This window comes from Carlito syrichta, unplaced genomic scaffold (genome assembly GCF_000164805.1).
Source record: "Carlito syrichta isolate Samal-C Ts95f unplaced genomic scaffold, Tarsius_syrichta-2.0.1 Scaffold301993, whole genome shotgun sequence".
NCBI lineage: Eukaryota > Metazoa > Chordata > Mammalia > Primates > Tarsiidae > Carlito > Carlito syrichta.
In genome coordinates, this window is record NW_007246089.1 from 762,661 (window position 1) to 776,034 (window position 13,374).

At 41.7% G+C, this 13,374-nt stretch overlaps 1 protein-coding gene across 1 annotated transcript in view; it reads right to left on the reverse strand.

Moving 5' to 3' along the window:
• ANKMY2 (ankyrin repeat and MYND domain containing 2) overlaps nt 1-13,374 on the reverse strand; it is a 43,601-nt gene that overhangs the window by 29,735 nt on the left and 492 nt on the right. Inside the window, exon 2 of the mRNA XM_008055862.1 lies at nt 5,057-5,121. Within this exon, the coding sequence (XP_008054053.1) occupies nt 5,057-5,121 (65 nt within the window). The remainder of the gene's footprint in view (nt 1-5,056; nt 5,122-13,374) is intronic.

A 13,374-nucleotide genomic window follows, 5' to 3' on the forward strand; every position in this document is an offset into this window, starting at 1 on the left:
CATATCATGGCTGGGCAATCTCTGAGCTGTTTTGGTCAAGTTTCTAAAGCAGTGTACGCTTTCCCAGTGCTGTGCTGGGTGGTCCTTGGAATTAGAAACCAAACTTATGATAAGTGACAAATTTATACTAGCTTTTCAAAGATCTGGACATTGCGTGCACTTTCCTATCTTAGTACAATTTTATGTTATAAGAAATTAGAACAATGTGGAAGGTTTGTTTTGTGTTGTTGTTGTTGTTTTTGAGGTGGAGTCTCACTCCACCACCCAGGCTGGAGTGCAGTGGCATGCACATTCACTGTCACCCCAGCATTGACCTGCTGGGCTCTGGTGATCCTTCCGCTTCAGTCTTCCAAATAGCTGGAAACACAGGCGTGCACTACCATGCCCAGGCTAATTTTATTTATTTATTTATTTATTTATTTATTTATTTATTTATTTATTTATTTATTTATTTTAGAGATGAGGTCCGGCTAATTTCCTTTCCTTTCCTTTCCCTTCCTTTCCCCTTCCTTCCTTCCTTCCTTCCTTTCTTCCTTGTAGAGATGAGGTCTCACCAGGTTGCCTAGGCTGTTCTCAAAATCGTGGGGTCAGGCAATATCCTCATTTGATCTTTTTCTAAACTAATGGTATAATTTGTGCAAAATGAGGATTAATTGGTCCTTAAAGTCTGCTAAAGCTTACTCGTATCTGCAGCTTTGGAAGGTAGTAGCCATTTTAAAACATTTACGCAAATCTTCCTTAATTATTTCAATTTTCTACTTCTATATGAGATGAATATGCTCATTTTCACTTTGCTACAAAGTCCATATGGGTTTTCAAATGTATCAGCTTAAACAAAAAGGATGTGACAATCCCCTTTATAATTGTAGTTATGCCTGTCTGCCTCCCTCCCTCCCATTCCTTGTGTTCATACATATTATTTTTTTGCTTATATTTTCCAAGCTATGTCTCTATTTTTTTTTTTAGTTGTGCATTGATAACGCAATTGGCTTTTTTCCTTTTTAACAGTTTTATTGAGATACAATTCACATTCATACATTTCACCCATTTAATGTGTACAATTAAATGGGTTTTAATATATTCACAGAATTATGCAACCATCACCACAATCAATTTTAGAACAGAATCACACCCAAAAGACATTCTATACCCATTAACAGTTCTCTCCCATTTCCCTCCTACTTCCTTTCTCAGGGCAAGTAATTCCTAACTTATTTTCTCTTCGTATTTGTCTATTTTGGACATCTCATATAAATGGGATCATATATTATGCAGTGTTTTGTGACTGGCTTCTTTCAATTGACATGTTTTTGAGATTCATTTATATTGTAGCAGGTACTAATATTCCTTTAATCTTTATGACTGGATAAGACCCCAATGTATGAAAATACTACATTTTATTGATCCATTCATCAGCTGATGAAATTTGGCTATTATGAATAATGCTGTTATAAACATGCATGTGCAAAATATTTATGTGGATATGTTTTCATTTCTCTTGAGTATATATAGCTAGGATTGCTGGGCCATGTGGTAACTCTGTTTAATTATTTGAGGAACTGCCAGACTATTTTTCCAAAGTGGCTATATTCATTTTACATTCCTACCAGCTACGTATAAAGGCTCCAACGCTTTGTCTTGCTTCCCTGTCTGCTTATAGTCATCGTATGGAAGTAGAGTGTTATCTCATTGTGCCTATGATCTGCATATCCCTGGTAGCTAATGATGTTGAGCATTTTTTCTGTGTGAATTGCTCATTTGTATATTGTCTTTCAAGCATTGTCTATTCAGATCCTTTGCTCATCTTCTAATTGGGTTATATGTCTTTTTATTCTTGAGTTGTAGAAATTCTTAATGTGTTCTAGTTACAAGTCTCTTGTCAGACAAGAGTTGTACAATTTTTTTCCCATTCAATGAGTTGTCTTTTCACTGCCTTGGTGCTGTGTTTTGAAGCACAAATGCTTTTTAATCTTGCTGATTTCAAATTCGTCTATTTTTTATTTTGTTTCTTGTGTTTGATTGGTATCGGTTTATTTATTTAGTAGAGACGAGGTCTCACTGTGTTGCCTGGGCTAGTCTCAAAAGACTCCTAGACTCCAGCAATCTTCCTGCCTCAGCTTCTCAAAATGCTGGGATGGCAAGCGTGAGCCACTGCACCCAGCCCTGACTGCTTTTTAAAACTTTTATTTCTGTTTTTTTTTTTTGTATATCATTTCTTCTTTTTTTAGTATACTTTATTCTTTTTTATAATTTCATGAGTTGAAAGCTCAAAACACCACAAAGATTGAGAGTATAATAATAAACATTACAAAATTTATTCTTAGTACTGCTTTGGTCACCTAACACAGCTTTTGATAAACATTGTATTTCATTTCTAAACAGTAAGCTATTTCTATCTCTTCACTAACCTAAGGATTATCTTACAGTTAAAAAAACAAATTTCAGGTAAGATATGTGTTTCATTGTTTGGAATATAATCCAATAATGAATTATTTTCAATGTATTATACTACATTTGGTGAGGTTGTTTGAAATGTCCTTTATAAAATACTATAATACATGTGTTAATTTTTAACAAGTTTTTATGTAAAAAAAGGAGATAGCTACTTTTTTATATCTAACTTATATTCCATTGACTGTTAATTAGGTTACTCAGATTTTCTATTTCCTGAATTACTTTTTTTTCTACTTACTCTGTTGGTTTCCGAGAGGTGCTATTATGGTCTCACACATTTCTCCTTTGGACACCATCATTTTCTTCTTTATAAACCTGATGAACATCAAGGCTTATAAAACTGATACGCTTATAAATGAAGGTTTAAGATTGGTATCTTCTTAATGGATTATTAATTTCAGGTGTGAAAAAGTGTTTACAGTCGGGCTCAGTGACTCAGACTGTAATCCCGCGCCTTTGGGAGGCTGAGGTGAGTGGATTGCCTGAGCCCACGGGTTCGAGACCCACCTGGGCAGCGAGACCTCATCTGTACAATAAATCAAAAATTCAGCCGGGTGTGGTAGCACATGCCTATAATTCCGGCTACTTAGAAGGCTGAGGCGGAAGGATCGCCGGAGCCCAGCAGGTCGAGGCTGCGGTGGCCAGGAGCGGCCACTGCACTCCAGTCTGGGTGACAGAGTGAGACTCCAACTCAAAAAAAAAAAAAGAAAAAGTGTTTACATATTAATTTCTTTTGCTTTAAACTTTAGGTTGCCCGATATTAGTTTTGCTCTTCTGTATGAGTAACTGAAGTTCAGTGAACTTTCTAGCAATAGAACTGTACTTTATAATATAGTACCCATTAGCCACATATGGCTATTTAAGTCTACCTTTTAATTAATTAAAATTAAAAGTTTGCACTTCAAGGTAAGATATAGTAATAGAAACCAGCTGCCCTCTTCCTAAAATAACAAAAAAATAGACTAATATATGAAATACCAATTTGAAAGTCATTGTCTGTCACACAATGAGGGACACAACCCCTGAGAGATGGAAAGCAACTGAATTGAGGCCTAAAACTGCTTGGCTTACCCCCTTAAGTGTTTCCAGAGTGCAGTATAGGAAGGAGTAACCCACAGTGAGCCTGGCAAACTGCATGCATTGAGGAGACTGAGTTGAACATCCAGGGACACCAAGGTCCTTGAGTTCCCAGGAAAGAATAATAGAGAAAAGAGAGTAGTACAGAAAGAGAATTCTAAAGATCAGAGTATTCCGCCAAGCACTGACCAACACATGCATGTGAGGAGACTACTCAAGCAGGGGAAAGAACCAGTTAAGAGCATAAGGGGGACAGTTTCCAGAGCTCACACAAAGCCAGGAGGAGTGCCTGTCCCCAGTAGCCAGGCCAGAAAACTGCAAGTATCAGAGGGCATTGCAGAGAGGACAAGGAGGTATGTGGCTTCAGCACTGGGGATAAACCCTCAACTGAGCACTGTGCTGGCCTCACCTAGCAAATGTTGAAAATTAGAACTGAAAGACTCAAAACACCTCCAAGTAGCTTAACTGTGCTCATGAAAAAAATTCACAATGTCTGGCATCCGGTGAAAAATAACTAGACACTCAAAGAAGAATGAGTAAATACAACCCATAATGAGGAGATAATTTATGCAAAGACATACAATCATATGTCCATACCAACATTTTTATATAAATAGATGATTTCTTTTGCTAATATAGTCTCCAAACTGGAAATAACCCCAAACTCCAACTGTTGAATGGACATGGATGAATTTCTATGCAGTGCAAAAGATGACAGACAATAAAGAGTACCTAGTATATGGCTGCATTTATATGAAATTCTTGGAAATGTAAACTAATATACTGTGACTGAAAGTTGATGCGTGGTTTTCTGCAAAGGTGGGGCGAGGAAGAATGGGAAGGAGGATTGCAAAAGAGCATGAGGAAACTTCTGAGGTGATGGACATCCTCATTATCCTGATCGTGGTGGTGGTTTCACAGATATTTTACACTTCAAATACGTATAGTTTATTGTGCACTAATTGCATCTCAGTACAGCTGCCAATAACTGAGGGAGTACTAAACATCCAGTTCTTCAGTCAGCTGTCCCATATTCCAAGTGTTTAATGCCTACACAAGGCTGGTGGTCACCATATTGAACAGCTAGATGTCAATATTGTTTCAAAAAGTTATTTTAGATAGCAACTGTTCTAGAAAGTTGAGTTCCATTTTAGTTAACCTTCTCTAGAAGTGGAATTGCTGGATCAAAGAATATGCACATTTAAAATTAATACATATTCAAAAATTTCTACAGAATGTTATGCCAGTATACACTTAATTCATTAGCAAATAAAAGTGCATGTGTCTCACACTTGATAAGAAACAATATGATTTTGGTTTAATTTGCACTTACTCGATTGCTAATAAGAATAAACATGTTTTTACATGCTTATTTGTCTTTTGTGACCTCTCTGTTTACACTTGGTTTAGAGATTCTTAGTATAATTTGAGCATAAACATTAGAAAATTTTTTTATAACTTTTAACACATTTTACATAATATGTATTCTCATAAGAAGTAAAACAATTTATTAAATTTATTTTACCTCATCCAAACAGTTGACACGAACATTCTTGCTGGATAATAATGTTCCAGCTTCTTGGATGGTACCTTAAAAAAAAAAAAGATGAAAAGTAAGGTTATTTATCACTAGAATTTAAAAAATTAAATATCAAAGAAACAAACTTTAATATAAAACTAAGACTAATAAGGTTAGGTTGCTGATAAGTAAAGCATCCAATCATACACTATTCATTTCACAAAGTAATTGTCCAGAGTAATAGATTTATAGAAACTAAAATAGACCAGGTACAGCAGCTCACACCTGCAATCCAGCACTTAGGAGTCTGAGTCAGGAGAACTGCTTGAGCCCAGGAGTTTGAGACCAGACTAGACAACATAGCTAGACCTTGTCTCTATAGAAAAAAAAGTTAAAATTAGCCCAGCATGGTGGGGCGTACCTATAGTCCCAGTTACTCAGGAGGCTGAGGTAGGAGGATCACCTGAGCCCAGGAGGTCACGGCTGGAGTAAGCCATGATTGTGCCACTACACTCCAGTCTGGGAAACAGAGTGAGACTTTGACTCAAAAAGAAAAACTAAAATAGTTTCATCTTGTTTTTACTTTCACTGACCTTAAAGTGTATTAAATGGGCCACATTTTCCTTTTGTCAGTAATACGATAATCACAAAGCATAGACTTAATACTGAAGCAAATCTTAAAGGGGATCTAATCCAAGTCACCATCTAAAGCTTAAATTCCAACCAATGTAATACTTGGAATCCAAAATGCAGTCAATGCTTGTAGAATTTAGAATTTGTCAGCACTAGATCTTGTGAATTGATGGCATTTTTATAACAGAATGCTTGGTTTGGAAATGCTTAGGTGAAACATATTTTTAAAGCCCAGTACTATATAAAAATACTCTTATCAGTATTTACCACACTGAAAGTCATCTAATAGTATAAACTTGAAGGTTAGCCCTTTGCAAATGTGGAAATAAGCTGTAATTGGGCCACAACTGTCAGGTTTTTCAGTCTTCTTAAGACATAATGACAGAAATATACTTGCAGGAGAGAATGTTGTTGTTATTAATATAGGCCAACCACACATCTTGACAAAAAATTTCTGGTTTGGCTAGGAAGAGAACAATGAAATTGAATATTCTCAGGGCAAAAGGATAAGACTCTCCTCTTAAAAATATTAAAAAAAGTAAAGCATAGGTGCATTGTCCAGTCAGGTTATCTCTTCTCTTTAAATATAAAACAATAGGCCAGGTACAGTGGCTCATGCATGTAATTCCAGAACTTTGGGAGGCTGAAGCAGGAGGATTGCTTGAGCCCAGGGGTTCAGGACCAGCCTGGACAACAGAGCAAGACATCATCTCTAGGAAAAAAAAAAATTAGCTGGGCGTGGTGGTGCATGCCTGTAGTCCTAGCAACTTGGGAGGTTGAGAAGGGAGGATCACTTGAGCTCAGGAGGTTGAGGCTGTGATGAGCCATGATTGTGCCACTGAACTCCAGCCTGGATGGCAGAGTGAAACCCTGATGAAAGAGAAAAAGGAAGGAAGGAAAAAAGAAAGGAAGGAAGGAAGGAAGAGGGAGGAGGGAGGGAAGGAGGGAGAGAGGGAAGAAAGGAAAGGAAATAGGAAGGGGAAGGGGAGGGAGAGTAGTAGAAGGGGAAGGAAGGGAGAGGGGGAGGGGAGGGGGAAGAAGGAGGGAGGGAAGGAAAGAATGTGCTGAACTTAGTGAGTCTTCCAGAGTTGAAGGTGGAATATAAAACAAAGTTCAGCAAGCTTCTTTCTCCCAGCCCCACTTCTTGTTTTCTTTTTTTTCTTTTTTTTGAGTTGGAATCTCACTCTGTGGCCCAGACTGGAGTGTGGTGGCCGCTCCCGGCCACCGCAGCCTCGACCTGCTGGGCTCAAGCAATCCTCCCACCTTAGCTTCCTGAGTAACTGGTACTACAGGCACATGCCACCACACTCGTCTAATTTTTTTGTGGTGACAAGATCTTGCTATGTTGCCCAGGCTGGTCTCGAACTCGGGGGCTTGAGCAATCCTCCCACCTCAGTCCCTCAAAGTTTTGGGGTTACAGGCATGAGCCACCATGCCTGGCTCAAAAATCTTCAGAGAGGAATTCAACATGAGTTTTTGCACTTGTGTGACCAGCTTCACTTAAGGAAAATGCTTTGGCTGGTTCCCATTCTTCACTGAGAACTAATCAAAGTTATTTCCTCTCTGGCCAGGAGATGCTTATGCAGTATACTACAGGGGCTGTGAGCAGGACAAAGCCTGCTGCATGTGAACCAGAGGGTGGGATCACAGTCACCAACATTAGGCTCTCATCACAGAACAGACCAATTAGCCTCCAAAATATTCGCCCAATGGCCAACAATCTAAATTAATCCATCCTATCAGAAAACAATTTATTTTTTAAAAGAGAGAGAGAGAAAAGATGCCTGTGAAATGCAGGATAAAATAAACCAGTTGTCTTCTCCTATTCAATTCTCACTCCATAGTATCAATCTTCACTTCTGACCTCAGGTATAGAGGGGTTCCCCCCTCAACACACACCAAGCAATCAGACCCAACAGGGTACCCTACAATCTAACTCAATTCTGACACCATCTACCTAAGTGAGTGTCAGATCTCACAGGTGAAGCCCTTCATCTCCCAAGACTGTCCCCACTTCCGACACCAGCCCAAGTCCCAAGCCGTGACCTGTGTTTCTGCCTGGCCGACTATAAGTCATGGAACCTCTCCTCAGGTTCCACGATTTGCTAGGGCAGCTCACAGAACTCAGAGAAACTACTCCTTGCATTGACCCACTATTTGTGAAGACTGTTACAAAGAACACAGACATCCAGCCAGATTAAAGAGAGACATGGGGGCAGCTACACTGAAAAAGGCATGGTACTTCCATGCCCTCTCTGGGTGCTCTTCCCTTCAAGGACCCCTGAGTATTCAGCAATCTGGAAGCTCTCTGAAACCCAGAGTTCAGGGACATTTCTGGAGGCTTCGTCACATAGGTAGCCTAGAGGACGGTGAGGGGTGGAGTGAAAAGTCCCAATCTTCTCATCAGCTCCCATCCTGAAGCTATCCAAGAGTCTACCAGGAGACACTTTATCAGAACAAAAGAGGTTCCTATCAGCCAGGACATTCCAAGAGATGTCAGGAGCTCTTGTCAGGAACCAGGATCAAAGGCCAAATATTACAGTAAAAGATACACTTTGCACCCCTACTGCACAGGAGATTACAAGGGTTTCAGAAGCTCTGTGATAGGAATCTAGAGTAGAGACTAGACATATATTTCTTATGTCACACATGTACACACACACACACGCACGCACCACTCAATAGGCTAAGGTTAGCCTTGGGAAATGTAGAGACCAAAATGAGAAAAGTTATCTGAATCAGATTGGGCTTCTCGAGAATGAAAATAGATTTTGGAACATAGACGAGCAAAATATCCCAAGAGGAAAAACTGTGACGATTTCTAATTTGGTGTTCCTAATTTAATGACATTAGTAGAAAGTTACAGAAGCTCCAGAATAGCACAGAAATGTGAACCACATGGCTCACACAGAAGCATTTTGACTTTTGTCATTCCTCACTGTCCATAGCAGACTCTCAAATAATACTGTGCAATTACGTTTAAAAGATTAATTGCTCTGGGAAAGAAATGTGTTAAATCTAACTTAATAAACTATGAAGGAGGAGAGAGACATAGCACTTTCAGAAAGGTTGTGCAAAGAGCCAACATCTATCTTCTCCAGAGATTAAAAAAATAATAGACCTAAACTAATGAAAGTAATACCTAATTTGTTTCCCTCTTAAACATTCTGGGCTGGGAGTAGTGGCTCAAGTCTGTAATCCTAGCCCTTTGGGAGGCTGAGGTGGGAGGATTGCTTGCACTCAGGAGTTTGAGACCAGCCTGGGCAACACAGTGAGACCTCACCTCAACAAAGAAAATTTTAAAATTAGCCAGGCGTGATGGCATGCACCTGTAGTCCCAGTCACTTGGGAGGCTGAGGCAGAAGGATAAACTGAGTCCAGCAAATCGAGGTGTAGTGAGCTGTGAGTGTGCCACTGCACTCCAGCCTGGGTGACAGAGTGAGACCACAACTAAAGAAAGGAAAGAAGGAAGGAAAGAAGGAAGGAAGAAGGGAGGGAGGGAGGGAGGGAAGAAGGTAGGGAAGAAGAAAGGAAGAAAAAAATTTATCCAGGATGCTCAAACCAAAGAAAAATATAACACAATCTACCTAGTTAGGGTGAGACTGAACCACTTATCTGGATGACAAAGAGTTTTAGCAGAGAGGTGATACAAAGAGTGAGTGATATTCTCACTACAGTTGCTGTCTCTTCTATCATATTACAGCCCTTTAAGAACTACAATGAAATGGAATAAAACCTGCCAAATTCTTTTTCCATCTATGAAACAAAGGTAGTAGTATTCAGAGTTAGGGCAGGGGTCCCCAACCCCAGGCCATGGATCGGTATCATCCATGGCCCACTAGGAACTGGGCCACACAGCAGGAGTGAAAAGCAAGTGAGCAAAGCTTCATCTGTATTTACAGTTGCTCCCCATTGTTTGCAGCTCCCCATTGCTTGCATCACTGCCTGAGCTCCACCTCCTGTCAGATCAGCACTGAAAAGCCTGCTTCCATGTCCAACATCCTATCTTTGTGAAGCAGAATTTTCTTCAATGACAGCAACCAAAATGAGATTATGGAGCAGAGTAGACATAAGTAACACCCTTTAGTTGTCACTATCTCGCATCACCCCCAAATGGGACCATCTAGTTGCAGGAAAACAAGCTCAGGGCTCCCACCAATTCTGCATTATGGTGAGTTGTGTAATCATTTCATTATATGTTACAATGTAATAATAATAGAAATAAATTGTACAATAACTGTTATGCACTTGAATCATCCTGAAACCATCCCCCTGCCCCCCAGTACCCGTGGAAAAATTGTCTTCCATGAAGCTGGTTCCTAATGCAAAAACTGTTGGAGACCACTGATGTAGGGTTCTGAAGAGGACTAAGAACTTGTCCTAATCTGTGTATTAGATGCTGTTATTATTTTATATTCAGAACAGCAAAATATAATTCACTATGACATTTCTAGCATCTAGATTGGAACCATAGGTCTCTGCTGAAGACAAGCAGATGTAGACAAAACAAACAAAAAGGGAGAAACAAACTTGTGACATTTCATTTCCAGCAGTTCATCAGATAACCATGAGATTTGGACATGCATGGGTTTTGATCATTATTTAGTGCAATCCTCCAAAATAGATGTTCTAAGGAATCTCTATCCAAGTTAAAGGTTTAAAAAACTATTTGGCTTGTTAGTTGCTGTAATGTTATGTATAAGTAAAACCATGTAAAAAAATATTTCAAATGCCTTAATTTTAAAAGAACAATACATGGATATAGATATCTATATAATCACAGATTTAAAGCTATGAATTTATTTACAAAGTAAAGACTACTATTTATAACATGCACTCTGAATCAGCAAATTTGTTTATGTGATATTTCTAAAAGGCCTCTCACTCATATCCATTTTTAGAGTTTGTAACAAAACAGCCTTAAATTAGAATTGTGAAGTGCTATATAAAATGTAGAGTATCTAGCTAGGCATGGTGGTTCATGCCTGTAATCCTAGCACTTTGTGAGGATGACGTGGGAGGATCACTTGAGACCAGGAGTTTGAGACCAACCTAGGCAACATAGTGAGTCCTCATCTCTACTATATATAATAATAATAATATATCTAGAAGAGCTCTTGTTGTGGAAATGAAGATAATGAAGACCATTGAGGCTGCATAACCTGTCCAGCCATACAGTTAATAGTAATCATATATCTTAAGTTAAGTTTTTCTTAGAGTTCTGTGCTATAATTGATTATAAGCAGACTTGAATCCTTCTAAACCATAAAGATGCTAGCTGTAACATTACTTTAACACAAGATCTTAAAATAGAATCTTATTTTAATAGTCCCAAACTGGAAACAATGTCGCTATCCATCAGTGTGACTGGATACACAAATAGTGGCACATCCTTCCAATGGAAATAAAAAGAAGGAAATCAGAACAGACTCCTGGTGCAACATGAATGAACATCAGAATTCTAATGCTGAGTGAAAGAAATCAAACAAAGTAAAGAATACCTACAGTATGATTTCACTTATATGAAATTCTGTAATGAGTAATTTTTGGCTGAGTTAAAAAAATAAAATGAAATTCTGGAATAAAGAGATCTAACCAATAGAAACAGAAGACTGTCAATGGCTACCTGAAGATGGGGGTCCAATGACAGATCACAACGCAGCACAAGGACCTTTTGGGGTGGTGGAGGGGCTTACTGTCTCCATTGTAGTGATGGTTTCATGGATGAATGCTTAAGTCAAAACTGACAAAAAGTGTGTATTTTAAATATGTGCTATTAACTGCATGTTAATTGTACCTCAATAAAGTTGGGAGGAAAAACATGATTGTCCAAACCTGTTTCATAGCTCCTTTGACACAAATATGAAAAAAAGTTAGCAAGTGTATTCCTTTATTATTAAGTCAGCAACAGTGATCCCAGGAATCTCAGATACTAAAGAGAAGTAATAGGAAAATTTTCAGACTTATACCTTAAAAAAGATTTAATTCATTTTGAGATAGTGCTTTTTTGGTGATGGGTTAAAAGGCATTGGGATGGTAGCTTGCCTGCTATCCCAGCACTTTGGAAGGTCAAGGTGGGAGGGCTTGAGCCCAGGAGTTTGAGACCAGCCTGGGTAACATAGTGAGACCCCATCTCCACAAAAAAATAAATAAATAAATTAGCTGGGCACGATGGCATGTGCTTGTAGTCCCATCACAGGGCTCTCATTGACTGAAGCCAGGAGTTTGAGGCTGTGGTGAGCCATGATTGTGCCACTACACACTCCAGCCTGGGTGAGAGAATAAGACACTGACTCCCCCCCCCAAAAAAAATGCAGACTGTGAGTTGATGCTTTTTCTTCTTTTTGTCCATCAAGGTACCTGGTACACAGCTGGGGCTCACGTGTGTGCTGAATTGGGAGCCACCCAAGGCAGGAAGAAATCGCCCAGAGACAGAGTAGAGAGACTGTAGCCAAACGGGTCAGCAAGAACCTCGCATCACAAACAATGACAACACTAACCCCGAGTCCCACAATTCCAGGCAAAGAAGACTTAGCATGGATAAACACAGCTGTGATTGCCTTAGAGTGGTCGAGATGGGACGGGATAGGCTCAGCTCAAGGGCACCTGTTGAGTTCAAACCCCCAATTTTTTTTTTTCGGGTCTTATGACGTTTCGGGTCGTTATGAAGAATACATGTGCCCTATTCTCCGGCTTTCCAGATTCGAGGCTGGCTACTGAGGTAGGAAGAAGTCTGGACACGGGGAAGCCTGAGGGCTGGCCTCTGCCATCCCAGGGTCGTCTTATTCTTGAGTGCACGGCCACCACCTTCACGATGTCCGCGGTCCCTGCACGCCAGTCCCCGCGCCGTGACGGTGCAGGAGGTGGTCACGCCGATGCCACCTGCCGGGTAACGGGACGCGGGGGCGTCTCCCCTGGGACGGCCACTCGCGGACCGCGGGGATCACAGGGCTCCCGGCTCGTCCCGGGGCTCCCTGCCCACGACTCTGCGCAGCGGAAGTGGGACCCGGGAGGGGCGGGTGGAAGCGAGAGCGCGGCGGAGAGCGATGAGAAAGCGCAGCGGTGCAACGTGGGCCGAGGGGGGCCCGGGGTGGGGGGAGGACGCCCCGCCAGGGTCGTCGCTCCCGCGGGGTCCCCGCGGCGCCCGGGGCTTCTGGAAGGAGGCTGGGGGCGCCTGGGGGCGGCAGTCCCAAGGCGGCACAGGACAGACCCTTGGAAAGAACGCCGGCCCTGAGAGCTCCCTCCGCTCCCAGGAGGGGCGGGGACCGGCCGGGGATCCAGATCCTTCGGCCTCCGGAAGTCACGCCGGCCCTGCAGACACCCGCCTGCGAGCCTGAACCTACCAGGCCATGCACCGTGGGCAGAGTCACCCGCGGAGTCCCGAAGAACGCACGCACGGGGGCCCGCGCCCCGGGACGCTCGTCATCTTTGGGGGTGGGGAGCGGCCGTCGGTACGTTTCTGAAAGCTGGTTTACAGGCCGAGCCTCCGTCACAGCCTCTCTGCTCCCAGCAGGGCTTCTCCCTCCCGGTCCCTCCGTCCCCGCAACCGGTCCCGGACCAAAGGGAGAAAGGCTTTTCCCCGCTCGTGGGTTGCCAACCTGTCAGAGCCGCAAAGGCCACCCGGGCCAGGGGCGCCACCCGGGCCAGGGGCTGCCACCCGGGCCAGGGGCTGCCACCCGGGCCAGGGGCGC